A 27,958-nucleotide genomic window follows, 5' to 3' on the forward strand; every position below is an offset into this window, starting at 1 on the left:
GAACAAAATTTCGTGACACCGGTAAGCCGGGCACGTTGGCCGTCTGCTTGGTGCTTGTGAATCATATCCAGAGCGGCAAGGAGCGCACGGAACAAAAGTGTTTCTTTTCGCTCCTGTCAGTGTTACAGGTATTAAACTTTTCTTTTCCGTCGACAGGACATAATATGTCATGTAATCTTTCGATCCGAATCTTTAGAAAACTTTGACTGGACATCATAATGGTTCGATTTTCTCTGCAGATGTTTCTGTTTGGTTGCATCATGTGCAGACAGCATAAACAAGACTGTCAAATGGAAATCACTGAAGCGTGGATGACTGGTAGTGCGCAGAAATAAATAAGCTTGGCTGAAGTACGATCCGTACACATTCAAAGGAACCTAAAGAACGTGTCAGCTGTCAGTGTTGGTGTGAATGTCCTTTGCGTTCTAGTTGTGGTGCCTTAGCAGTGAAGGCTGTATTGAATGGTTAGTTTCTTGAGAGTTATGAGACTTCAATCATGCAGAAGACCCAAATCAGCTGTCTTTCAGACCTGCTCGTCAGATCCAGCATTATATACAGTGAAGAGTTACAGTTTTTTCTGTCATCATTTTGATGAAAACATAACATACGTAGGGTGTTCTGGAAGTCCTTAGAGTTAGACCTCCAAGCTCCTGGCAATGCCTCATGATATTTACAATGACGTATGCATACTGCAATCTTTCATTGGCGATGACACACATTTTCATGTATCTCAAAGTTTCCTCTGCAAAGAAAACAGCTCTCAAAGAACGCTACCCGTCCTTGTTTACTTGCCTGTCGTGGAGCTCAAAACAAGGGAGCTTACAGCAATGATGTATTATAAACATCTCTGAAAAGGATTGTTATGTTTCTCACACCTACTGCATATTGTGGGAATTTTGAGGGAAGAACGCTCCTTCCAAAACGAGTACTTACAATTGGTACAATGAATTTAAATCGGGTAGACACGTCTTCAAAGATGACACCCGCCCAGACCGACAGTTGAATGCTGTTACTGCAACAAATGTTGCTGCCGTTGAAAAGTTGAAGAGGTAGGATGCACAAATCACACACACGGAGGTAAAGGACACATAGATATTTGAATCGGCACCCATCGATGTGATCTGGCACAAGCCTTTACGGGTACACAAGCATTGCAGACAGTGGGTGCGGTGCCTCTGGTGTAAAAAAGGGGGTATGTCTCGAAATGTGCATACAAATATTCTCCAATTGTGACTACAGAGAGTGTAAGGATTTTGTGAAGGTTGTCACAGGCGATGGGGACTTCGGTCTATTAATCTGACCCCGGGCAACACATCGATCAGCCGTTTGGATGATCCTAAACGGCTCCACCCCTATCAACGATTGGTGATCTCGGAACACTGGCAAGAAGGTGGTCCCATTTGTTTGAAAGTAAGGACATATCGCCACAATTCTAAAAAGGGAGCAGCGTACGGTTACCTTAGAGCAGTACATGTATGCATCATTGCCTGCCTGTGGTGTTTAAACTTTAAAGCTTGGCACCAAACACGGGTACTTTAGGGTTGATGCTACTCCATTGCAATGAATTTACTAACAGATTAGGATGTTTGCCTGATGTTCCGTTCACTATAATATATTTTGCTGAATTGGCCCTTTCGACGTTTTCCTGTTTTTACATTTAAAGAAAAAGCTCAGAGCAAACCGTTAGGAGAGCCCTGATGCTGCTGTCCGAGAGTAAACGAGGGTCATTGAGGGTATCGGCAAAAACGCTCGCGCCGACATGTATAAAGGGTATTTCTACGGAATGTTAAAGTGAGTCGCAGCTCAGGAAGGATCCTTCAAGAAAATGGTGTGGTCAAATTAACGGTAAGCTGTGCGCTAATACGAGATTCTAAGGACTTCCAGAACAGCCCTCGTATGAGTGTTTACGCTGCATATTGTAATAGTGTTGCAATGAAAATGGTGCAATGATGGGAAATACTTCTAAAATTGTGTTGTGAATTCTTTCTGATTTTATAGCAGTTCACTGTTCAGTATTGTCTGCAATTTCACTGTGGAAACACGACTGCTAGTGTTCATTTTGACATGTTTGATTACGGTACTTTGGGAAGATTGCTGTGAATAAATGCATAGGAGCTTGATCACAGTACATTCTGAAATTGTGTGCAGATGTGAGAACATAAACTTTTCTTGAGAACAAGTCTGATGTATTTTATGTTTAGAGGTGAGCAGAGAACAGGACAGTACATCGCCATGGATACCAGCATGACAGGCAGTCAGGTGCGCCAGGCGTTCATCGACTTCTTCAAGGAAAAGGAGCATGTCTATGTCCACTCCTCATCCACCATTCCCCATGATGACCCCACTCTTCTCTTTACCAATGCTGGCATGAATCAGGTACATCAATATGACATAGATGTATCATATGCATGTGCACCTGGGACTTCAATTTTCTCTGTCATATGCAGTAAGGCTGTTTTGAAGAAGATCCATGCATCGCATGAAGAGAGAATCATATGAATATTGAACAATTTGGGGGAAGATTTGACAGCATAATAGACTGGAATAGATAGTAGAGATGCATGGATTTCAATTTTGGGCCATATTGTTTTGTTGATAGAACGAACAGATTTTTTTTCTTTGCTTCATTAAATGTACAGGTTGCAATCTGCATCTCCTGAAACGTGTAGTCTCAAAGCAATGGGAACTAAACATTTCTTTAGTATTGTTCAGTAATTGTTTTTGAGGATCGAAAGTCTATTCATTTTAAAATGTTTGAACGTATTACTAATTCAATAATTGTGTGTTTGTTTCAGTTCAAGCCAATTTTCCTTGGGACAGTGGATCCCAACAGTGATATGTCCAAACTAGTGCGTGCAGCCAACACGCAGAAGTGTATTCGTGCTGGAGGAAAGCACAACGATCTGGATGATGTCGGCAAGGACGTTTACCATCACACATTCTTTGAGATGTTGGGAAACTGGTCTTTCGGCGACTACTACAAGGTTCAATGGTGCTATGTTTTGTGCAGTAATTTCAACCATCATAAATTAACAAATATGGTTTGATTCTTTACAGAAAATATGTGTTTGTCTTCTCATGTAGATTACTTGGTGGTTATTTTAATGTACCTCATAATTATAGTCATACCCCATCCAGAAAGCAAAAAACAAAAACAAGATACACAACTAAAACTACTGTACAAGAAACAACAGAAAAAAAGGCTAATTTATTGAAAGAAAATAATTATTTAACATTTCTGCATTATCTTTCGAGAGAAAAATACAGTTGCTGTGTTCTGACAGACTAAGTTGTCTATTTTGCTAAAACTGTACGTGCATGTCTATTTTTGCTCAGGAAAATCCATGTTGCATCTTTCATTTTAGAAAGAGGTATGCACCTGGGCATGGGAGCTGCTGACGGAGCGCCTGGGTCTGGAGAAGGACCGCCTTTATGTCACGTACTTTGGTGGAAACCCTGAAGGAGGCCTGGATCCGGATGACGAGACCAAAGACATCTGGATTAATCTAGGGTTGGTGTGGAGATTGATAAATTGATTGATGTTTATTTGACAAGGATAATGAGACGGAAGATACCTGGATTAATCTAGGGTTGGTGTAGAGATTGATAAATTGATTGATTTTTTATTAGACGAGGATAAAGAGACAAAAGATATCGGGATTAATCTAGGGTTGCTGTGGAGATTAATTAATTGATTAATGTTTATTAGACGAGGATAAAGGGATGAAAGATATCTGCATTAATCTAGGGTTGGTGTAGAGGTTAATTAATTGATTGATTTTTATAAGATGAGGATGAAGAGACGAGAGATATCTGAGTTAATCGAGGTTGGTGTAGAGATTAATTAATTGATTGATTTTTATTAGATGAGGATGAAGAGACGGGAGATATCTGATTTAATCGAGGTTGGTGTAGAGATTGGTGGATTGACTGATGTTCTTCATTGCACAAGGATAGAGATTTCGGAGCATTAGCCTTGTCTCACAGTTTCTCCTTGCTGACATAATGACAGAGGGAGAGAGAGTAAGAATAATGCTGAAGAAAGCTGACATTTTTGTGAAGACTTGTGCCGTGACAAATGTAGGATACTTCTTCTTCTTCTGCGTTCGTGGGCTGAAACTCCCACGTACACTCGTGTTTTTTGCACGAGTGGAATTTTACGTGTATGACCGTTTTTTACCCCGCCATTTAGGCAGCGATACGCCGTTTTCGGAGGAAGCATGCTGGGTATTTTCGTGTTTCTATAACCCACCGAACTCGGACATGGATTACAGGATCTTTTTCGTGCGCACTTGTGCTTGCGTGTACACACGGGGGTGTCCGGACACCGAGGAGAGTCTGCACACAATGTTGACTCTGAGAAATAAATCTCTCGCCGAACAGGGGGGACAAACTCCGCTGACAGCGGCCAACTGGATACAAATCCAGCGCGCTACCGACTGAGCTACGTCCCCGCCCAAATAGGATACTAAAGCCTGTCCTTAACTGGGCGAAGTCGACTACGCGAAGTATACTTCGCGCAGCTTGCCGTACAGAGCTTCAGCACTGAGTTTTCGGTAAAAAGACTTCGCGAAGTCGACTTGGGGCTGAATTAAGGACCGCCTTAACAATGAGAAGCAATGAGCAACAGATTTGTCTTTGTGATATATACATTTGGAACTGATGATCTGATCTTTTATTACAAAAAGATTTAAATTTGACAGACCGGTATCAGGTAACCTTTGTTTTAAATGGTATTTTTCTGTTTCTTTTAGCCTTGCCCCAGAGCGTATTATGCCCTTTGACATGAAGGACAACTTCTGGGAGATGGGAGAGGTGGGCCCATGCGGCCCTTGTTCGGAAATCCACTACGATCGTATTGGAGGGCGTGATGCGGGCAAAATGGTCAACATGGATGATCCCGATGTTCTGGAGATCTGGAACCTTGTGTTCATTCAGTTCAACAGGTGAGGAGCATGTGTGGTTATACAGTGGAATTCCCTTTTAAGATCTCAAAAAAATTAGAAAATCAGGTCTGAAGAAGGTGGGAGGGTTAAAATAGAGGTAAATTTATAGACATTGTGAACGGAAAAAAGCAAGGTCAACGGGGCAGGTCTCAAATCTTACAAAGGGGTTCAGGTCTATACAGTATAAAACCCCTCTTCGGGCCACCCACAATCTGTGAAATCAAGACTTAAAAAGGAAGGAGTCTTAGTCTTAGAAGAGTTATATTTACAGACATATATATGCAGAAAATCTGAAAATGCAAAGTCTTAGATTTTGGGGTTTTACAAGGGGATTCTACTGTATAGGTGTTAGGGTCTGAATGTTATCATAAATGTGTATTTATATGTCTGTCTGCTTTTGGTACCTTTGTGTTGATGAGAAGAATAAGATAATATGAGTTAGAAAGAGAGAGAGAGAGAGAGAGAGAACTATGAAGAATGCAGACCTGTTTACCCCCCGCATTGAGCGGAGTTTTCTCCGCATTTTTTTTTTTACTCCGCAACTCCGCAGCTCAAAGTGAGACTCCGCATTTCGAATTCCCCAACTCCGTTTTTAGCCAAGTACCGATCGTTCAGTGCATAAGCCTAACTTGAGTCAGTCGCAAACAAAGGCTCAACTTTTCGCAGCGCGGTCTAACAATAGCTCCAATCAGATCTCTGCCCGCACGCTGCGGCTGGCATGTCAGTTTCGAATCAACTGCCAGCGGGCAGCTGGTACGTTGAACGCATTATCGTAGCCTCGTTTTCAAAATCTTTCTCTTTTTCAAAGATGGCGTCTTCAGGAAAGCGCGTTTGCGAGACTGACGACAGTGACGTTGAGGAAATACCAGCAAAACATGTCATGAAAAAAAAACGTGCTTCTGCTGTCCATTCACAGAAATATAAAAAGAACTATCACGACAAATACCCTTGTCTACAAGCGTCAAGAAAGGGAGAATTGTTCGTCCACTGCTCCTTGTGCAAATGGGACTTTTCCTGCCAGCACGGTGGTCTGTTCGACTGCACTCGCCACGTGCAGTCAGCACCCCATAAACAGTTTGCTACTGAAAAGTGCCTATTACAAGTCCCTGTCAACTCAAGCTAGATCTGAAGAAAACTGATGAAAAAGTTATCTTCTCATCAAACACTTAACAGCAGTGAACCGTCGCGATATAACCTTCGTGGTTGAAAACGACGTAAAACACCAAATAAAGAAAGAAAGAAAGAACAGCAGTGAATAAAGGTCAGAAAATACTTTTTTTTTATTTCTTACAGTTTTCACAGCAATATATTTACTCTGTGGTTTTATACATAAATATGTAAACTCCACTTTGAATCCCCAAAACTCCTCATTCAGCATGGCCTTGCTCCACTTGCCTCATTTCAGGGTAAACATGTCTGAGAATGTGTCTCAAAACACTTTCAAAATGACAGTATAGTTATGCTGTTCACTTAATTGCTGAGTATGGTACCAGTCAGGGTTAAGATAAAGTAAAAAGCAATGGTCAATATAGTTAATATATATTAAAAAAAAAACGCCGTCCATTTCATGAAATCGGCAGTGTTTTGCCCAAAACTACACTTATAGCAGTACTTGCCATAACTTATTGATTATTGCAATATCTATCCTTTCTAGCATCCACTTGTCTACATGTGGTGATACCGAAGGCAATTGAAAAACTTATTGCCTGATTTTGTGAAATTGTCCAGGAAAATGGGCAAAAATGTTGTGGATTCGGCGAATTCTTCAATTCCATGAATTGGGCGCAACATATATAGAGAATACTACATGGCTTGCTGTGTCGTACCAGATTTACACGAGTTGTTTTTTTAAATATTGAACTGCGAGCGAAAGCGAGCTGTTCACTATTTGAAAAAGCAACGAGTGTAAATCTGGTACGGAACAGCAAGCCATGTAGTATTCTGTTTATCCTACATACTGTACTTACGTGTATTTTACTGAAAATGTCCTGCATTCGAGGCAGCTAAATTGAAGACGCTTGTTTTAGAACCTCGATCTCTTCTAAAGCCTCGTGCAATCTATTACGTCAAAGCAAAGAAACGTCACTCTGAAAGTGTGGCGTGACGTGTTAGTTCTAAAGATTCATCGAGGGTAATTAGCGAGGGCAATTTGTGTTTCTATAATGACGTTTGTCTCGGTGACTTTGGCATCATAAGCAGTGGAAAAACAGGTCCCTGCCAGACTTGCTTGACATGACCTCATTTACATGATATACACACGTGTGATTTGAACGATTATTATCTCACGGGTGTCTCTGTCACGTATGTAGGATATACATATAATTATAATTTGCACAGAGAGGCTGATGGGTCGCTGAAATCACTGCCCAAAAAGCATATTGACTGTGGCATGGGACTGGAGCGCTTGGTCTCGGTCATTCAGCGGAAAACATCCAACTACGACACCGACCTCTTTGTGCCTCTCTTTGACGCCATCCAGAAGGTAGGTTATTCTTTCATTCATTTAATTTCATTTGAAACTTAATTATCCTATTGCTGGGATATTTGAGTTACTTCCTTTTATAGACCGATGGTATGAGGTTCCTTGTTACATGTACACTGAATGAATCTCAAAATGTTAATTTTTCTTTCAGTATGTGACGTCACTTTGCAAGGGCATTTTGGGAGATAGGTGGTCATGGTATACTTTGTGTCTGAACAAATTTACTTGTCTGTGCAGTGTTACTTGCAATGAAAGGACACCCTTAGGGCCATCCAAAAGTGTCCTTACATTGCAGGTGGCCTTTCATGGCAGGTACATTTTGGTCAAGATAGGGAAAATGGATGGTGTTCTTTTTTGGGAGTTGTCCTCTCATGGGAGGGGCCTCCCATCACAGGTACAGCTGTAACAGTATTCAGTGGATTTTCACATTTTGAATTTACGTTTTGTTTTAGATGACAGGTATAGCAGTATTTGCTCGAGTTTTAACAATTGAATTACCAATTTTGTTTCAGGTGACAGGCAGTCCAGCGTACCAAGGTCGTGTGGGCAAAGCCGACATGGACGGTACAGACATGGCCTACCGGGTTCTGGCTGACCACGCCCGTACCTTGACCATTGCCCTCTCTGACGGCGGTCGGCCTGACAATGTTGGCAGGGGGTGAGAGATTTTGTGGGTCTCAGGGATTTCTCTGCCCTGTGTCTGTCTGTGCTTGCTTGTTTGTCTTGTGTTTGTCTTGTCATTTCTACGACCATCTTGGGCACATTTTAAGATAAGTCACAGCAACAGTTCTTCAATTTTTCTCTCCTATCTCTTGTTTGTACACTTCGAAGGCCGTTAGGCTCGAGGTTCTTGTGAAGGTGTAGTTTTGTCCTTTATTAAACATTCCAAAAATTTTAACTTTCTTGTTTTTCTATGTCTGTGATTAGTTTAAATATCCCTCACTCATCTTGCCTCATTCAAACTTAATGTGGAATAGATTCTAGATGCATTCATGCATATTATTTACATTTCATCATTTTCTTTTTCTGTTCATTCAGATGCCAGTTGATACTGTTACACCTGTGTTTTTATCAGGAAACCTTTGCCTTTTACCCTATATCCACTTGGAATGGGACTGCTTATTTTTTTAAAGTGATGAATCTTTGAGCTTCAGCTATTTGTTGTGTGCAGTTATGTGCTGCGACGAATCCTACGACGTGCAGTTCGCTATGCCACAGAAAAACTGAATGCCAAACCTGGCATGTTTGCCGGCCTGGTCGACACTGTTGTGCAACTGCTAGTGAGTTTTTGTTGTTTCCTACTTTCAAACATTTGTTGCATTTTGTAATTCACAGTCAGTTTATTTCTGGATGGTTTTAATGTTTGAGTGTGTGTGTGTGAGTGTGTGTGTGTGTGTGTGTGTGTGTGTGTGTGTGTGTGTGTGTGTGTGTGAAACGAAAGTGTTCATGAAAGATGAGAAAAGTTTTCAGACATGCTTACATACCTTTCCTTCTTTTGCAGGGAGATGCTTTTCCTGAAGTAAAGAAAGACCCGGAAATGGTATGTTTGAAAAGCTGTTCAATTCCATAGAAGACTTACAGAATTTATTGAGAGCTCTGTTTATATGCATAGTAAAGGCACTGGAAATTGGTTGATATGTCGAATCAGAGATCTTTTGGGGTATACATGCACACAATGATATGAAAATAACAGATGCAGATAGAAAAGTATAAATTTCAGTAAGCAGCATTGCATGGCTTTCTGCAGATTCAGCCCACATCAGTTAGTTAAATTCTCATAGCCCGCATGAGTTTTATAGCAGTCTGCTAGCAAATACAGCAGTCCCTGCAATCTTTCAGTCTTTGATGTTTATTGACTTTACACAAAATGACTAAACAAAAATAAATCACTTTTATGGTTAAAGGTAATACCACTTACTTTGGGCCTTAACAGCTGTAGTGACACAATTTGCACACAACCAAGGTTCACAAAGCGTAATGGGGGGCAGCCTTTGTCAGGAAATGGTAACCAAATAAATGGAACTCAGTTTAGTGGCTTGCATAGAGTCACTCAGTGAGTGTGTGAGTGATATTCGGGGGCGGGGGCGACATCACCCAATTAATATCAGGCTTTAGAGGAAAATCTTTATACCAATCTTGTCCACTTGTTTCAGGTGAAGGAGATCATCAATGAAGAGGAGGCCCAGTTCTTGAAGACGTTGACCAGAGGACATCGCATGTTGCAGAGAACCATTGTCAAGCTGGGCTCAACCAGCAGTGTCTTGCCAGGTTGGTGACGGGCGAAAAGACAGGAGTTATGTTGTTGTGTGTGTGTGTGTGTGTGTGTGTGTGTGTGTGTGTGTGTGTGTGTGTGTGTGTGTGTGCATGTGCATGTGCATGTGCATGCTTATGTGCGTCTATGTGTCAGCGAGAGTGCATGTGTGTGTGTGTATATGAGAGAGAGAGAGAGTACATGCATGTGCTTGTGTTCGTTTTACACTGATTGAAAATAAACCGGAAAAGTAAAGAAACAGACTCCAAAGCAGAAGTTTATCAACACATACATGAATAAGAATATATCTATATATGCATATAATTGTGAGCCCACTCTTACAGGTACTCAGAGCACTAAGAGAGCTACACCAGGTCACTTTTACAATACTTCCATTTTTTTGCCATCTAGCATACAATTTTGTTCTCTCTTCCAACACTTTTTGTTTGTTTGTGTGTGTGTGTGTTTTTTTGTTGTTGTTGTTGTTGTTGTTGTTGTTGTTGTTGTTGTTGTTGTTGTTGTTTTGTTTTGTTTTTTGCAATGTCAATCAACATTTTCACTATCATGAATTTTGTTTCTTTTCCATCACAGGGGATGTTGCATGGCGTTTGTATGACACATATGGTTTTCCTGTGGACTTGACACTGTTGATGGCTGAAGAAAAAGGGCTTTCTGTAGATAAGGACGGCTTTGAGAAGGCAAAACAGCGCTCTTTGGTAAGGACTGTACTATACTCTGAACTAAAGCACTTTTAGGGTAGAAACAGCTGTTCTTGGTAATTATAAGTGGCTATCTATGACAGGGAAATGCAGTGCTGTATGTTTTGTGTCTGAGAATAGAAAGTAGTTACAGAACTAAAATTGTGCATTCTGATGCTTGTACACACATTGGCTTCATTTCTCTGTTTATCATTTCGAGAAAAGATGGAGAAGGTTTTTTTCTTCATTTTTTCATATTAATTTAGATTTACCAAGCACAATGTTATTTTGCATCAGGCCTCTCCATCTCATTCATTCTTCCCTCATCACCAATCTGATCGACGGAATTAAGAACCGTTCTGTGCGCAAAACAGTCACCTTTCCCAAATGGGACGTTTTCCTCGTGCTTAACGCCTTGAGGTCTCCTCCGTTCGAACCTCTGAGCTCTGCCTCCCTTCGGGACCTCACTCTCAAGACCGTTTTTCTTGTTTCGCTCGCAACTGCTCGCAGAGTCAGTGGTATCCACGCCATCAGTGGTCTCCCACACGATGTCGAGTTTGCCCCTGACCTTTCGTCCATGACTCTTTCCTTTTTGCCTGAGTTCAGAGCAAAAAACCAACTGGCTGATGTGTTTTCAGCCCCCATCGTCATTCCCTCTCTCACTCGGGACCTTGACCCTGATGATCCGGATAGGTTTTTATGTCCCGTTCGGGCCATAAAGGCCTATCTTGACCGTACTGCTTCTCATAGGGCCACTAAACGAGCCTTGTTTATCTCCCTTCTGCCTAACATGGAACGAGATATCTCCAAGCAGACGATTGCTCGCTGGTTAGTTTTTCTGATCAAACAAATTTACAAAAACGCTAACCTGACACGAACGACTCCGGTTCGTGCACATGAGATCCGGGCCATCAGTTCCTCACTCAGTTTCGTTCGGGGGGTGCCGTTGACTCAAGTCATGCACGCAGCCTACTGGAGGTCTGTGTCTACCTTCACAGACTTCTACCTCCGCACGTTCTCGGCTAGACGGGGAGACGAGACCTACGGCATCAAGAAAGCTGTTCTCGCACAATCTCTGGTCTCTCTCTAGGTGAGTGTTGTCTCTTACCATAGATATGTGGATATTTTCAAATCCTTGGTTCATTCAGACAGGGGCCAGGTCCTTAGGTGTTCACTGTGCGTGCACCTCTGCCTTCCCCCTGCTCTGACAACCTTCTTTTGGGAGTGATAAGGCATGGGATCCCAACCTCCTCGGTGGTATTCTATGCAAAATAACATTGTGCTTGGTAAATCTAAATTAATCATGAAAATTTATATTAATTTTCTTATTTATTTATACTTACCAACACAATGTTATTCTTATTGCTCCCTCCCTCCTCCCCTCTTCACATGCCTATTCGGTTTTATAGGTGAAGTGATAAGTGGCGCGCCCGCGTTGCCTGTGCCGCATTCCAGCTGACAGTGCTTGGCGCCAAGCACTGCTGGCGCCACCTGCAAAGGGCGGTCACTCTGGGGTATAACTCTAGTTTCACTTTCGTTTTCTTTCGGTAGTTAAGGGGCTATATGCGGAGTCGTTCGTGTCAGGTTAGCGTTTTTGTAAATTTGTTTGATCAGAAAAACTAACCAGCGAGCAATCGTCTGCTTGGAGATATCTCGTTCCATGTTAGGCAGAAGGGAGATAAACAAGGCTCGTTTAGTGGCCCTATGAGAAGCAGTACGGTCAAGATAGGCCTTTATGGCCCGAACGGGACATAAAAACCTATCCGGATCATCAGGGTCAAGGTCCCGAGTGAGAGAGGGAATGACGATGGGGGCTGAAAACACATCAGCCAGTTGGTTTTTTGCTCTGAACTCAGGCAAAAAGGAAAGAGTCATGGACGAAAGGTCAGGGGCAAACTCGACATCGTGTGGGAGACCACTGATGGCGTGGATACCACTGACTCTGCGAGCAGTTGCGAGCGAAACAAGAAAAACGGTCTTGAGAGTGAGGTCCCGAAGGGAGGCAGAGCTCAGAGGTTCGAACGGAGGAGACCTCAAGGCGTTAAGCACGAGGAAAACGTCCCATTTGGGAAAGGTGACTGTTTTGCGCACAGAACGGTTCTTAATTCCGTCGATCAGATTGGTGATGAGGGAAGAATGAATGAGATGGAGAGGCCTGATGCAAAATAACATTGTGTTGGTAAGTATAAATAAATAAGAAAATTAATATAAATTTTCATTTTTTTGGATTGAATTTCAATGACTTATTGTCATCCTAGTAAAGACGGGACTGAATAATTGTGTCTGCAGTCACCACAGGGTTTTACATGTGCACTAACTGAGCTTGGGAGTTGACTGTAGAATAGGTTACCGTCTCACTCATTAGAATACTCGTAGTTCATGTTAAAAGCATGCAAGCGCCTGAAAGTCAATTTCACAAGGAACAGGCTTTTATTCAGCGACTGCACAGATTTAAGCTATGATGCAAGGGAGAGCACTCTTATACGCAGAAGAGTTAGTCCTCAAAGGGGCAGTAACTCAATACACATTGTGTCAATAAACTTCGATATTCCTAGCTCTCGCGACCTTTGAAGCATAGCGAAGCTTGTGGGAGGGACTCTCGCGAGAGCTGCACAAAATCTATATACTCAGCTCTTGCGACATTACAAAGAGAATGCTGTTCGGATATCTGGCGAGAGCTCTTCAGAAAAGGTCTATACACTACATTGATGTTCACAACATGTTTGTTTCAGTTGATGTCCCAGGCAGGAGGCAGCACAGTAGACGATCAGATCGCGTTGGAGGTCCACTCCATCAATGAGCTGCAGAACCGTGGTGTGGCTCCCACTGATGACAGTCCCAAGTACAACTACACCGCAGACGTGGCAGGCACCTACAGTGAGTATGCATGCTGCAGCTGTTTTGTAATGCAAAAGAGATTTGCAATCTTAAAAGCAAATGTTTTGGAGTATTTAACATTGAACAAATGATTTTATATATGATTGAAGTAAATAGAAGAACATATCTTGAAGAACTTATAAGGCTGATAGGGTAACGCTGAATCAGGAGTTTTTGTTGTTTTGTTTTTCTTATTTTATTCTACTACTTTGGAGTCTAGGTTGAATGTCGCTTTCAAACTGGAATATCCGCTGTACAATAGTAAAATGTGCAGTCTCCTTAGAGCTAGACCTGTTCTCGTGTGCTTTCCTCTCTTGTGTCAGGACACAACACTGCTTTGTGATTTAAGTCAACAACAACGCATCCTTTTCTGTTATCCAGAGTTTGAGCCCGTGACGGGTAAGGTGATAGCGCTGCGCTACAACAAGGCTTTTGTGGACGAGGTGACCACTGGTCAGGAATGTGGAGTCTTGCTTGACCGAACATGCTTCTATGCAGAACAGGGAGGACAGATCTATGATGAAGGCTTCTTGGTCAAAGAGGGTGAAGAGGTGATCTTTTCTTTATTTTCATTACTTTATTGTCCCATCGCTGGGAAATTCAGGGCGCTTCCTCCCAGTGGAAAGCTAGGAGCAACGGAGTCGTGCTGCTCAGGTGTGTGCGTGTTTAGGTGTGATCACCCACCTACATTTATGATGGTGGACTGCAATGAGCTTTGTTTTGAAGAAAGTTTGGTTTTATGAAGACAGCATTTTTCATCTACAAAGTGTGGCATATGACAAGGGATAAGAGGCAAAGCAGAAGAACTCTAAGGTGAGATCTTTTTGAGTGAAATTAGTACTTTCTGATGGGCTAGCAAAAGAAAATCAGAAGAGGATGCAGTATTAATTAGTGGTTATTTAGATTTCAAGTTGATCTTGTGTTTGTGCAGGATGTTGAGTTCAAAGTGAAGAACGTCCAGGTGAGAGGAGGCTACGTTTTACACGTCGGTGTCATGGAGGGCACGCTCAAGGTGGGAGACGCCATGAAGCTGCTTTTGGATGAGGTCAGTAGAGTGAGCTATTCTCCTATGTGTGTTTGTATGTGTATGTCACTATGTGTGAGAGAGAGAGAGGTGGGGGAGGGGGGGTGGGGGTTGAAATGAGTTGACTTTAAGCCATCGTTGTTCTGTCCTAAAGATAAACAATCATGTATTCTACTGTGAGTGTATATGTGTGTTTGTGCATGTGTGTTAGAGAAAGAAAGTGGATATGGGGGTGGCGGTCGGGGGTAGAAATAAGTATACTTTAGCCAATCATCGTTCTATGGTTAACGGGTTAATGTGAACAACAGTTCTAACAAGCATGCAGTCTTGTGAAAATGGTCCATTGAGGGGGAAAAAGGGACATATTTCCTTTTTGAAGCTCTTTTGAACTGTACATGTTGCAATTTTCACAATAAAACAGCCTTGTTTCAGCACATTAAATAGTACTCTCTCAGATGTGAATAAAAAGCAGGACCTATTTCTTAAGAAAACTTTATGTTGGAAGTACACCTTCTCAGATTGTGATGGGAATAAAAAACCAGGACCTATTTCTTATGAAAACTTGTTGCAAATGCACTTTCTCAGATGTGATGCGAATAAAAAGCAGGACCTATTTATCATGAAAACCTTATGTTGCAGTCTCGACGCTGTGCAGTGATGAAGAATCACACAGGAACGCACATGTTGAACTTTGGCCTGAGGGGGGTGCTGAAGGAGGCTGACCAGAAAGGATCCCTCGTCGCGCCTGACCGACTTCGCTTTGACTTCACCGCAAAGGTCAATGTCTGATTTTATTCTAATTTGTGTTGTGAGCTAACAGAGACAAAATCATTCTACTGGAGTTCTTCCACAAAAATACTACTGACCCTTCAGATTTGCAAGTGAATGGCCAATGTCACATGGGAAAGCTTGCCTCAATTTATTTCTGAGAGTATTCTCTCTTTCTCAACACATATGAACCCGACAGAGCTATTTTCGGAGTTTGTCTATTAACTCTTACCAGTTCACGGTATTTCATGCTGAAAACAATGAAATAAGGGTATGGCAAAAAAATCTCAAGTTTTATGCTCATTTCTTCAGGTAATTATCACATGTTGCATGTCAAATTGAAGCTCTTGAAATGTTCTTGCTAACAGTAATAAGGAATTAAAAGAAAAAACAGAATGGAACGAAGTTTTGGTGGATGAAAGCAACCCGTTTTGATTAATCTCATGCCAAAACCAGCACACCCATGACAATCGTCATGAACAACTTTTTTTCCAGTTTTATTTTTTTAATAATCTGTTGATATTGTTTTGATAATTATTTATATTTTCACATAAAATCCCAATTTCATTTTGTTTCCTGATACAAATGATTCGTACAGCTGATCTTGAATAAACATACCAATACGTCAAAAAGTAGGACTTCTGAGCTCAAAGAGTAATAGTTTGGTTTGAACAATCTCTTAATACACCTAATTACAAACAAAAAAATCACTTTTGTGATAGAACATGATTGTACTGTTTTTGCAACTAAAGTAAAAAAGGGAGTCAGGTTTGCCAATATAATTTGTTTGTGCATTTTAATATCTGAAACTCTCCTTTAGCGAATTTGATTTTAGGGGCTGCCTTTGGTCTCTGGTCCACTGATTTAACGCTACACCATGAAAAATACAGCTGTTTGTTGCATACGGTAGGGAAATAATACACTCTTCAAAAAAAGTTAAGGATCGGTTAAAAAAACAGATCTAATTAAAACAATTTGCAAAAAAATTAAACATCGACATAATAATTAAAAGATTAATGTGTTTGAATTAACAAATGAACAATGAGTCTTGATCTAGAATTTTGGCAGGCAGAGTTATTTCCCTTTGTGGGACTTCTCAAAAGCTTCTGCATTTTGGAAGAAAAAGGGTGTGTTTTATAGCCCCATGAAATTTGCGGAACGCATGCCAGGGCAAAAGGTTGTGATGCACGTGCTACAACAGGGTCCTGGCTATGAACATCGCTCACCAGCATGTGTTTAAAGGTTGGCACGCTGACACAATTATGCACAGTAGCAACATGCCCCCACGAAGAAAACTGAACGATTTGGATAGAGGAAGGGCAATAGGATGGCTACAAGACGGTGTTGCTGCCAGGCCCAGAGGCTTGCAGTGGCTCCCTCTGGCATCATCAGACTAAATCAGAGATTCCACGCAACTGGAAGAGTGCAGGAGCAACAACGTTCTGGTCGGCCCAGAGTCACCACACAAAGAGAGGATCGCTTCATTCAGAGGCAGGCCATGCAACAAAGAATGGCTACGGCAAACAACATTAGGCAACGCCTACAAGCTACCACCAACACTGTTGTTAGTGGTCAGACGATCCGAAATAGCTTACACAACTTTGGCTTGCGTGCAAGGCGTCCAGTCCGAGGAACAACCCTGACTGCTAATCACCGAGCAGCTCGCCGAGCCTGGTGCATTCAACATGTGAGGTGGCAACGTCAGCAGTGGGCTCAGGTGTTGTTTACAGATGAGTCCCGCTTTTGCTTGGAACCTGCTGATGGTCGCATCCGAGTGTGGAGGCTTCGCGGAGAGCGCTTCGCAGAAGGCGCTGTTCTGGAACGACAGCGTTTTGGCGAAGGCTCTGTGATGGTCTGGGGAGGGATCAGCACACGTCTAAGGACACCTCTGTACCATGTAGTGGGCAACTTGACCCGTGTCCGCTACCAGAATGAGATCCTGCAACCCCCGGTCGTTCCAGCCCTCCAAGCGATCGGCCCTCATGCGATTCTTCAGGATGACAACGCACCTCCCCATCGCTCTGCAGCTGTAAACACCTTCATCCAGCAGGCCAGGGTCAACAGGATGCTGTGGCCAGCCAACAGCCCGGACCTGAACCCCATAGAGCACATGTGGGACGAGCTTTGTCGTCGGGTACAGCAACATCACCTTCCTCCTGCCAATCTGGGTCAACTGCTGCAATGGCTCCAGCAGGAGTGGAATGGAGTTCCCAGAGCATTCATATGCAACCTGATCTACTCCATGCGCCAACGATGTGTTGAATGTCTGGCACACAACGGAGGGCACACGCGTTATTGAGACTGATTCACATTGTTGTGAATTCCATTTTCGAGGGTTGTCACGTTTGACACACTCTAGCTAAATTGTCACTGCCGCGTTCGATCTTTGCTTTGTTTATCATTACTCCTTGGTTGTTCAATTATATAATTTTAAAAAAATGAAAGAATTCGGTTTTGTCTGTTTTGTGTGGCGTGCTTGTAAAAAAGTGATCCTTAACTTTTTTTTGAAGAGTGTAGAATGCGGACCTGTTTACCAGTACAATTTGGGCGTATTTTGTACGCCAAATAATTATCGGTACGCAAATAAGCGACACACGCACAAAATACGCCTAACAAAAAGTCTAGAATACGTTTTCCGGTGTTGGTGTGCTGATTACGGAATGGTACAACTGATACCAGTTTCGGTCGAAGGGAGATAACCATGACAGCGAGTCTTCAGCTGTGGAAACCTTGTTCAGTTGTTGGCATGTGCGATCGTCTGGACAATCGTGGCAAAATGAAGCGGAAAAATGTGCCAGTTTCGGATGACTGTACCAAGTCTAAACAGCAGAAGCAGCAGATTTTCTTGGAGAAATATAAGAAAGAGCCAGGAATTGTGAAGTCTACTATTGGAAAAGGTCATGCACACTGCAAAAAGTATTGTAAATCAGATTTCTCCGTTGCCCATGCTGGGAAATATGACATCGAACGACACTACAGTTCCAAAACTCACCTGGACAAGGTGGCTGCAAAGAAATCCGCTGAAAGCTGCCAAGGAATTATGAAGTTCATTCCCGCAAAGCAAATCCTGCCAGAAGAAAAGGCTGTAGTCCGCGCTGAAGCAATGTTTTCTAAGATGATTGTAAAAATGAACTTGCCACTGTCAACCGCAGATGTTATTTCACGAACTTCATCTTTTCATTATCAATCTGTTTGGAAGACACATGTTATAATGCTATAAGTATAAACTGACAGGTAAATAAAATTGTTTTATCCCTGTTGTATTGGAAGGAGTTACATTCTGAAGGTGTTCACAAGACATGCTATTCTTACACAAACACGTTTGCACCCACGCGTACATTTTCCCAAGCCCATATGGCTTTGCTTGCAAAGTACACCAACTTTATGAAAAATACACTCAACTTTTTGGGAAAGTGCTCTTGCCTCGGGTTTAGGGTAAACAGGTCTGAGAATGCCTTTCTAACACTACATTTTATTTAAGTGCAAACAGCCTTTTTGCACAGATCTACACCCAAACGCATTTGCCTAGTTGTTATTTTCAGAAATGAACCCTACTATAACAACAATCTGATAACGATGTTGGTGTCACGTACAAGTTTGAACTTTTCCATTTGAGGGAACACATGCACTCGCCACAAGACTGAAGTCTCACTTGTTACAGTTTAGATCTAAAGGTGATCTAACACTTATACTGCTTGTAAATTGGGTGCTGCAGGAGTTGGCCCTAGATCTAAATTCACGTAGCTTCCCGATCTGAAAAGAACACAGAGCAAACACCAAATGAGTGGTTATGTTCTGACAAATTCTTTATAAAGTTAAGACAGCAATGCTGAATGCTTAAACTATAATTTGTTTCGATACTCGGTACCTCTGGATTGTGTGCACCTACAGACTCAAGCACAGACTGTGACACAGTGATTCCACGAAAGCCGCCATCATGATGCAAACAAGTGCATGCTCGACTGTGACAAACAACGATTTAGTGAAAATGACAACTTAAAACCATGATGAAATAAAGTATTTTATCGCTATGATTAAAAAAGAAACAGTTGCAATGCTCTTTTAATTAAAATAAACCAAAAGATCACTGCTGGAGTCAAAAGAATTGGGAGCGAGTGCTGCCAATCTAAAAATAGAAACGGTAACACTTGCTGTCTCGAAGCAGTGACTATATTTGCTGCCAATTTTCTTTGTTTCTCAAGATTTCAGTGCCAATATATGCTCAAAACTAAAAACATTATCACCATCTGAGTACAGCTACTCAACCTCAGGCTCAGATAAATTCGCTGTGCTAAAATATCAGCTTGCAAAAAATCCTGACTGTCAATCGCGAAAGTTTGCTACAATGGCAAACAGAGCACAGGCGCACCAAAAATATATCAGGAAAACCATGGTCATAGCAAGCAAAGTATTGATCTGTTTAAAATTCTGTCAACATGCAACAATAATTTAATCAATAAACTGTTTGTGTTGTTATTTTGAGTGCATAAAAGGGCTTGTCCTTAGAATAAAGTAAATGGGAATTTCCGTAGCGAGTCATCCGAAGATATCTTCGGATAGTCAAGGGAGTGAACTGGTAAGAGTTAAGATATGCCCTTTCTGTTGTGACCTTGTGAGAAAATGATGCCGCATGTGAACGTTTCTTGCTGTTCGCTGTTCCCAGGGTGCACTGTCAGTGAAGGAAGTGAAGGAGGCGGAGGACATCGTCAACAAGATGGCTGCCAAAAACGAGGAGGTGTATGCCAAGGAGTCCTCGCTGGCGGTGGCCAAGAGCATACAGGGTCTGCGTGCTGTCTTTGATGAGGTGAGCTGCACTACAACTACTCAGACCTGTTTACCCTCTTTTGGAGTAATTTATTACTATTTTTTAGGAAAGAAAATACTCCATTTGAGTCCATTTGTGATTCAAATTAGGTTTGTGTAGCTAATGTTGGCGTTTGTAACCACTGGGTTACTATTTTGGTCATCAGATTACTATATTTTGACTTGACCATTGCTCTTGTCAAGTAAACAGCTCTGGCTACTTCTACTACTAATAATAACAATTATGATAAAATGTTCTTGTATAGCTCACAGCCACACAGCAGTCTTGTGGTGCTTTACAAAAAGCATCGGACATTAAAATTCAGCATTTCACACATAATAAAGTCAGGCATATTAAACATCATTGATCATACAGTCTAAAAAAAACTCAGCACTGAGGCTTGTTTGATGTGAGAGTGATTACTCTCAGCAGAACATTATTTGTAGTCGGTGAAACTAAGAGGTGAATGAGGGTACAATGTACATGTAATTTCAAGCAGGTGTCAGAAATACAATTCAGGTAATGATATTTCGTGACAAAAACAATCTTATTATTAGAGGAAGCCTGAAAGGAATGGAGCATCTTAAATTGAAGGTTTCAGTCTATTCCAACATCTTTTATACTAGTTGTGAATTTTTTTGTTTTTTATTTTTGCAGACGTACCCGGACCCTGTACGGGTGGTGTCAGTGGGTGTGCCTGTGGAACAGTTGGAGGCTGACCCCATGGGACCCGCGGCCTCCCTAACTACTGTGGAGTTCTGTGGTGGAACGTAAGAGATTTTATGTTTTGGTGTGTGTGTGTGTGTGTGTGTGTGTGTGTTGTGTTGTGTTGTGTTGTGTTGTGTTGTGTTGTGTGCGTGGGTATGAGAGTGAGAGAAAGACATAGAGTGTAAGTGAGTGCTTGAGCTAGTGAGTAAAAGAGATAGATTGTGTGTGCATATTTGTATTTTTAAATATAAGTGCATTTCTTACTGTGCGTATCTGTCTGATTATGTTTGTAGGCTATGTATAAACGATTTGGAGGACATACGTGCGTATATAAGGCACCTTGCTTCTTAGTATTTACACTTGGCAGGGAAGTGTTTGCCTGGCTCAGTCTTCGGCTGTTTCATTTACTCTTTTCTTCTCCAGGCATTTGCGGCGTGCAGGCCACGTGGGGCAGTTCTACATTGTGTCGGAGGAAGCTATTTCTAAAGGCATTCGACGAATCATCGCAGTCACAGGGTCAGAGGCCAACAAGGTCAGCATTTCTTCTTCTTTCACGTGCATGGGTTGAAACTCCCATGTACACTGTGTTTTCTGCACATGTGGGTCTTTACGCAAATGATCGTTTTTATCCTGCCATGCAGTCAGCATATGATACTTTTCTTTCTACAGTAAAACCTGTCTGTAAAGATCAACCACGTGACTTTTCTGTTGATTATCTCTACTATTTGTTTGTTGATCCACTTCAAAGACCATTTGTGACCCTCCACCACGGAATGAGTCGCATGTCACCTTTTCATGATTTTCATATTTTCACATTTTCTGAAAGAGTTTTTTATTCTTTATCCAGTGGTGAAAACCGTTTTAGAAAAGAGCAAAAACTTTTCGAGTTATGACCCTCACACTGTTACTCGACACCCCCCGGACTTATATTATGCCTAGCGCAGAACCGCGTGAGGTGACATGCGACTCATTTCGTGGTGGAGGGTCACATTTGGTTTATGTACTAGTGAATGCTTTGTTGTGTTTATGATTAAATGTTCCATAAAATCAGCTTTTTTTTCTTCTTTGAAAAAAGAAAATTATACAAGAACTTGGGACCTGATATTTGATTTTTTTGTTTTAAAATTCATGTAGATTTGTTTCTCATGAGAGATTCTCCACAAAGTTACCTCCCTTCTGTCATACACCAGGCCAAGCATAGAGCAGAGATGCTGGAGAAAGCTGTCAACGAGCTGAAACAACAGCTGGAGAAAGGACAGGGCGATGCCAACTTCTCCGACAGGGAGCTCAACAGGCGCATTGTGGCTGTGGATGATGTGAGTGAGAAAGCATACTTTCAGTGGTTGGTACATGTAATTTCCATTTCCGTTACTTTATTATCCCATTGCTGTGAAATTCGGGTCGCTTCCTCCCTCCCAGTAGAAAGCTAGAAGCAACAAGAGTTGTGCTAGAGGTGTGTGCGTGTTTAGGTGCAATCGCCCACCTGTACTTATGGCGGAATGACCGAGGTCTTTTACGTACTGCTGTGTTGACATGGGGTTGGGACATGAATACCAAGTCTTAGTCTGCACATAAAGTTGACCTGTGTCCGTCCCTCCGGGATTTGAACCCATGACCCTAGGATCACAAGTCCAGTACTTTATGTTGGCTTGTTTGCACGTACAGAGGACCCCCACCTCTACCCCCACCTTCCTTTAAGATCCCCCAATTTACCCCCCTGCGGGTTAGGGGGAAGAATTTACCCGATGCTCCCCAGCATCTTGTTCAGTTAGTAAGAGGCGACTTCTTCTTCTTCTTGGCGTTCGCAGAGGTTACACAATCAGTCCAGCACTGGTGATAGTAAGAGGCGACTAACGGATTCTGTTTCTCTTTTTACCCTTGTTAAGTGTTTCTTGTATAGAATATAGTCCATGTTTGTAAAGATTTTAGTCAAGCAGTATGTAAGAAATGTTAAGTCCTTTGTACTGGAAACTTGCATTCTCCCAGTAAGGTAATATATTGTACTACGTTGCAAGTCCCTGGAGCAAATTTTTGATTAGTGCTTTTGTGAACAAGAAACAATTGACAAGTGGCTCTATCCCATCTCCCCCCTTTCCCCGTCGCGATATAACCTTCGTGGTTGAAAACGACGTTAAACACCAAATAAAGAAATTCATTATCTCTGTAAATGTACCCCCATTTTAAGACTGACCCTCCAATGGATCCCCTCCCACTGTGGTGTACAAGGAAACGAAGAGGCGGACAGGATGGCAAAGCTGGGTGCAGAAGATGAGCAAGAGAACAACCCTGTGAGCCTGACAGAGATGAAGACCATCATTAACACTATTGTGACTAGCACTGCCACGGCGTTGACGTCCTGCTTGCCCAAGCTTGCCACCAAGAAACTTACCAAAAATCAGTAACTGTAAAGAAATCTGTCTAGCAAGCTTGAATTAAGTCCAATCACCACCAAATTTTTTGTACTAATTAAAAAATGGATGCCCAGTTCAGTCGTGCTATTTATAAGTTTGTCACGCGATTTGTTTTAGCAAAGGGGGGGTGAAAGGGGGATAATTTGTGTTTTTTAACGTTTTTTTGTGTGTGTTTTCTTTTCCACTGCTTTTTTAAAAGTTATTTTTTAACAGAAAGTATTATAAATAATTTTATAACCAAACAAGGTGTAAAACCTATGAATTAGCTGAAATATTGTTAAAATTCTACACAGAAATCAGGAGACAGTACAAAGAAAAAAACAAGCAAATCCCGCATTCACTCACAGCATCCTGACTCAAATGAAACAAAACTGTGACACTCACCAAATGATGTCTAGGTACTCCATATTGAATATAAGTCACATTTTCACAACAAAGTCCCAACTGTACACCTATGAACATTTCCAAAAGGATTAGGACGCTCCAGCCATCCATTGTTATCAGTGCTGCCACGCCCCCCTTGCAACTACACATTCGAAGATTCATGCAGTACCACCCTAACACGTGAAGTTTGCCGACTCATACTAGCAACACTGAACAGGACTGTTTCTTCCTCAATATTACTGCTATTATCGCTTTCTTGAGGCGAAAACAACACGTCGGAATCATGATCTACAGGGTCCTCAAGATCCAACATCCGGAGAATCTCCTCCCGTGACAAGGCTCGCCTTCGATTCATTATTTTTCTCGAAAAAACGACACAAATCAGGCTAATTTTGCATATGGCGGAAGGGCACGCAAAGTGTGTCAAGGGAAACAACTCAATTTACTGCAAGCTTCAAAAACCGGGAAGCAATCACGAGTCGTGTACCCTGTATGACTGATACTGAAAAATGCGCGTCCCGTCCATGGGCGTGTCAGCGCTGTTACTGATTTATCAGTGTCCCGTCGCGAAAGTGTTAAGTCTCTGCACAGGACGCCCCAACCACAGGACAGCTACCACCTGCTATCCAGACCACAGCAGGTGGTCATCTTCCGCCTGAGAACGGGACACAACAGACTTAACCAGCATCTCCACGGGAAGCTGCATGTTGTGCCCTCCCCCATGTGTTCTTGTGGAGAAGCAGAGCAGGACACGGCCCACATCCTGCGAGACTGCAGGAACCACCAGGTGCTGAGAGAGGAAATCTGGCCATTGCCGGAGTCCCTGCACAACAAGCTGTACGGGCCAGTGGCTGCGCTGCAGAGGACCACTAATTATATCTCAAGATCTGGACTCCAAGTGTGATCGAAAAGAAGAAGAAGAAGACTGACCCTCCTTTTATGACCTGTTTTTCTTAGATTTTTGGAGACAGAAAGTCTCGCTACACAAATTTAAGCGTTTGACATTAAAAAGCTTGTTATTTTGTTGCTTTAATAAAGCGTGAGGAATGGAAAAAGTAACGTTGCTGTGGTATTGCTTTTTACAGGAAGTTGCACAGAGTGTGATCTGTTACTGGAAGAAGGATGAACTGCGCAAGGAACTCAAGGCACTGAAGAAAAAAGTGGACGATATGGACAAAGCCAGGAAAGCCGCCGTCATGAACGAGGTTAGTTTTCTCTTTTTCACTATTTACTGTTGATCACTTGTTCTTTTGACGGTTGATCACTTGTTCTTTTGACTGTTGATCACTTGTTCTTTTGACTGTTGGTCACTTGTTCTTTTGACTGTTTAGTGCTTGATCTTTTGAGTGTTTAGTACTTGTTGTTTTGAGTGTTTAGTGCTTGTTCTTTTGACTGTTCAGGGCTTGTTCTTTTCAGTGTTTAGGGCTTGTTCTTGTGAGTGTTTAGCGCTTGTTCTTTTGACTGTTCAGTGCTTGTTCTTTTGAGTGTTTAGCGCTTGTTCTTTTGAGTGATTAGTGCTTGTTCTTTTCATTGTTTAGCGCTTGTTCTTTTGAGTGATTAGTGCTTGTTCTTTTGATTGTTTAGTGCTTGTTCTTTGGGTGTTTAGTGCTTGTTCTTTTGAGTGATTAGTGCTTGTTCTTTTGATTGTTTAGCGCTTGTTCTTTGGGTGTTTAGTGCTTCATCTTTTGAGTGTTTAGTACTTGTTCTTTTGACTGTTTAGCACTTGTTCTTTTGACTGTTCAGTGCTTGTTTTATGCCTTGTGATATGAAGTCGATGTGGCATAAGCACTGTTGAGTATTGTTATTTTATTATAGCAAGCCCCCACCGCCAGCCCATTGCTGTTCCTGCAGTTTTTGAGCACTTTCACTCGTCTCTGTAGCCCGACCCCACCTTGTCCATCTCTCTCCTATCCTCTTCCCTGCCCCTACTTTTGCCAAAGTGATCATGATGGTTTCGATTTTTACATTTATTTAATTAAAGCATGTGTCTTGTTCACTAGGTGGTGGAGGAGAGCAAGAGAATGATCGAAGCCACTCCCGACCGCAAATTCATTGTCCATGAGTTCAACGCTGGATCCAATGCAAAGGTTTGTGCTACAACGAAAATGCTCAGTACTTGTAAACCAGAGTGATAGTGCTTATTGCTGAGCAGAAGCGGAATGCAATTTGACCTGTCAGTTCAGGACAAGTTTTTGTTTCTTAATTGACAATGTTTGGAAATAACTCTGTCAGAATTTCCAAGGGTCGTGGAAGAGTTGCGCCCTACTTTAGTGAGTCAAAAAATAACATGTGGTCGACCAGTAAAAACCAGCAATTCCAGTGAATAACTGACTCCGCTGTGTATTTTTTGCAGTGTCTTAAAAGGGGGGTGGTTGTAATGTACTATAATTGTGAAATGTGAGCATTGTGATGTTGTGGCAGGCGTTGGACGGTGCTATGAAGCAGTACAAAGCCCTCAGCCCGGCCACATCCACCATGTTTTTCACTGTGGACAAGGAGGCCAACAAGATCCTGTGCATGTGCTCCGTGCCAAAGGTGAGTTCTGTCCCTTGCTTCTCTTGTCAAGTCAGGCCACATCTCAGGGCTCCCCGAACTGTGCGTTCTTGCATCCTGTATGCGCTAGGAGCCCAAAAAAACATACTAGAAATTCTCGGAGGGGGTCCTGTGAAGCACTAAACTTGAAAAGAGCATGTCCATGGACGCACATAATTTGCGGTATCATGTGTACCGTCAGTATTAATGTAACTGATTGTCTGTGGTTTCCATACAGAATTAACAAGATGGTACACTTGGCTAGATTTTGAAAACAAAATCTGTACTGCTGGGTCTGTACCGACGCGAATTTAGGGAGTTAATCTAACTGATATGACAAATAGCGTTTTTACGGTAAGGGCCTTACAGAACTTCCGAAAGCCCTCCTGGTTTTGTGACCCTCTAAAGTTCTCTACTACTCTGTTCACGGGCTGACGATGTGTGGAATGCAATTGACACAAGTATTATCATCACTGGAGTGTCTGGAAAAGACCAGTTCGGCTTTTGTTGAACTGTTACACATTGCATGAAGCATGAAAGTTTTGATTCAGTCAGGGTAATGGTAAAAATACCTCACAGAGGTCTAAGCATGTGTCCCCTTCACTGACAAAACTGTGTGCTGTCAAAATGTAACACTAAGCCTATTGATGATAAATGTATCTTTTCTGTGTTGCTTTTAATGCAGACTGAAATTGTGCCATGTTTATTGATTCATCTTTAATTTTGCACCAGAGGAACCCATTTCATTACCGGCACGGTTGGCCTAGTGGTAAGGCGTCCGCCTTGTGATCGGGAGGTCGTGGGTTCGAACCCCGGCCGGGTCATACCTAAGACTTTAAAATTGGCAATCTAGTGGCTGCTCCGCCTGGCGTCTGGCATTATGGGGTTAGTGCTAGGACTGGTTGGTCCGGTGTCAGAATAATGTGACTGGGTGAGACATGAAGCCTGTGCTGCGACTTCTGTCTTGTGTGTGGCGCACGTTATATGTCAAAGCAGCACCGCCCTGATATGGCCCTTCGTGGTCGGCTGGGCGTTAAGCAAACAAACAAACAAACAAACCCATTTCATTTCTCTTGTTCAGTGAATATGTATGGTTAGAAGAGATTTCTCTCTGTCTTTCCTAGTAAAATTGTGTATGAAAACCAAAACCTTGCTTTTATTGTATACTGTTGAAGACCTAAGACGAATCTGAAAAAATCAAGCCTTATGAATGAGGGAGTGTTAAAATAGGGGTACATTTACAGAGGTTATGAACAGAAAGTCTGAGAAAACAAGGTCTTAAGAAGGAGGGGTTCTTGAATGGGGGAGTCTTAAAAGATGAATAACAAAACATAATTTAGTTTTTGAACCACAACTCTTTTTTTTATTACAGGAGGTTGCTTCCAACGGCCTGACCGCCAAAGAGTGGATCGACCAAGTGGTGGGTGTGATCAACGGCAAAGGAGGAGGCAAGGACATCAGTGCTCAAGCAACCGGATCCAACCCTGGAGCCGTCGAGGAAGCCGTCAAAATTGCCACAGATTTCGCCAACATGAAACTATAGAAAGCTGTGGTCAGATTTATCCACGTGGAAGTTGTCTGCGCAATAACGACAAGGACTTACTTGCTGCTCATGGACTTTAAATTAATCATTAACCTGCGCGACAAGTGCAGACTGTCACATCTCTCTCTGTGTCCAGCTGGCTGTGTCATTTCAACCTACAATTTATCCCCTGACCAACCTACACTGACGTTTCTTTTGTACTGCAGAAACAAACCTTCATAAACCTTTGAAAATAGGTTTGTTTCCCTGAAGCGTTTTCTGGGAATTGAGTTATATGTTTCTTTGAAAGTTTGCTCAGCACAGAATGAGCTAATTCCATCAGCAGATGATTAAAGTTGAAGGGTCACTTAATATGCAGCCTTTTTCAATTGTGCCTGTTTTGGAATCACAGGTTTGCCTGTACAGGAAGTAATTTTTGTTGGTCGAATTTAACTTTTAAGTATGCTGTCTTTGTTGTCAAGTGCTGAACTATTTGGAAATCCCTATAAGTTTAAAAAAAAGAAAAAACCACATATATTTGTACAGTTACT

The 27,958-nt window shown here is 42.1% G+C and overlaps 1 protein-coding gene across 3 annotated transcripts; it reads left to right on the plus strand.

The window, feature by feature from the left end:
- On the plus strand, positions 1-27,907 carry LOC138970203 (alanine--tRNA ligase, cytoplasmic-like). Of its 3 annotated transcripts, XM_070342705.1 has the most exons (24): positions 39-128; positions 240-464; positions 2,202-2,376; positions 2,796-2,984; positions 3,366-3,511; positions 4,755-4,946; positions 7,284-7,428; positions 7,941-8,086; positions 8,600-8,708; positions 8,930-8,968; positions 9,582-9,696; positions 10,271-10,395; positions 13,110-13,254; positions 13,636-13,805; positions 14,186-14,299; positions 14,918-15,055; positions 19,710-19,850; positions 20,508-20,620; positions 20,982-21,090; positions 21,749-21,874; positions 24,439-24,558; positions 25,354-25,440; positions 25,775-25,888; positions 27,258-27,907. In XM_070342705.1, exons 3-24 carry the CDS (start codon positions 2,233-2,235, stop codon positions 27,426-27,428), a joined length of 2,898 nt encoding a protein of 965 aa, XP_070198806.1. In that variant the 5' UTR covers positions 39-128; positions 240-464; positions 2,202-2,232; the 3' UTR covers positions 27,429-27,907. The 3 variants fall into 3 exon arrangements, with proteins under 3 accessions (XP_070198799.1, XP_070198806.1, XP_070198813.1); XM_070342698.1 differs by lacking the exon at positions 240-464 and having other exon boundaries at positions 1-128; XM_070342712.1 differs by lacking the exons at positions 39-128; positions 240-464 and adding an exon at positions 903-1,410.
- The last annotated feature ends 51 nt before the right edge of the window (positions 27,908-27,958 follow it).

This window comes from Littorina saxatilis, linkage group LG1 (assembly GCF_037325665.1).
Source record: "Littorina saxatilis isolate snail1 linkage group LG1, US_GU_Lsax_2.0, whole genome shotgun sequence".
Taxonomy (NCBI): Eukaryota; Metazoa; Mollusca; class Gastropoda; order Littorinimorpha; family Littorinidae; genus Littorina; species Littorina saxatilis.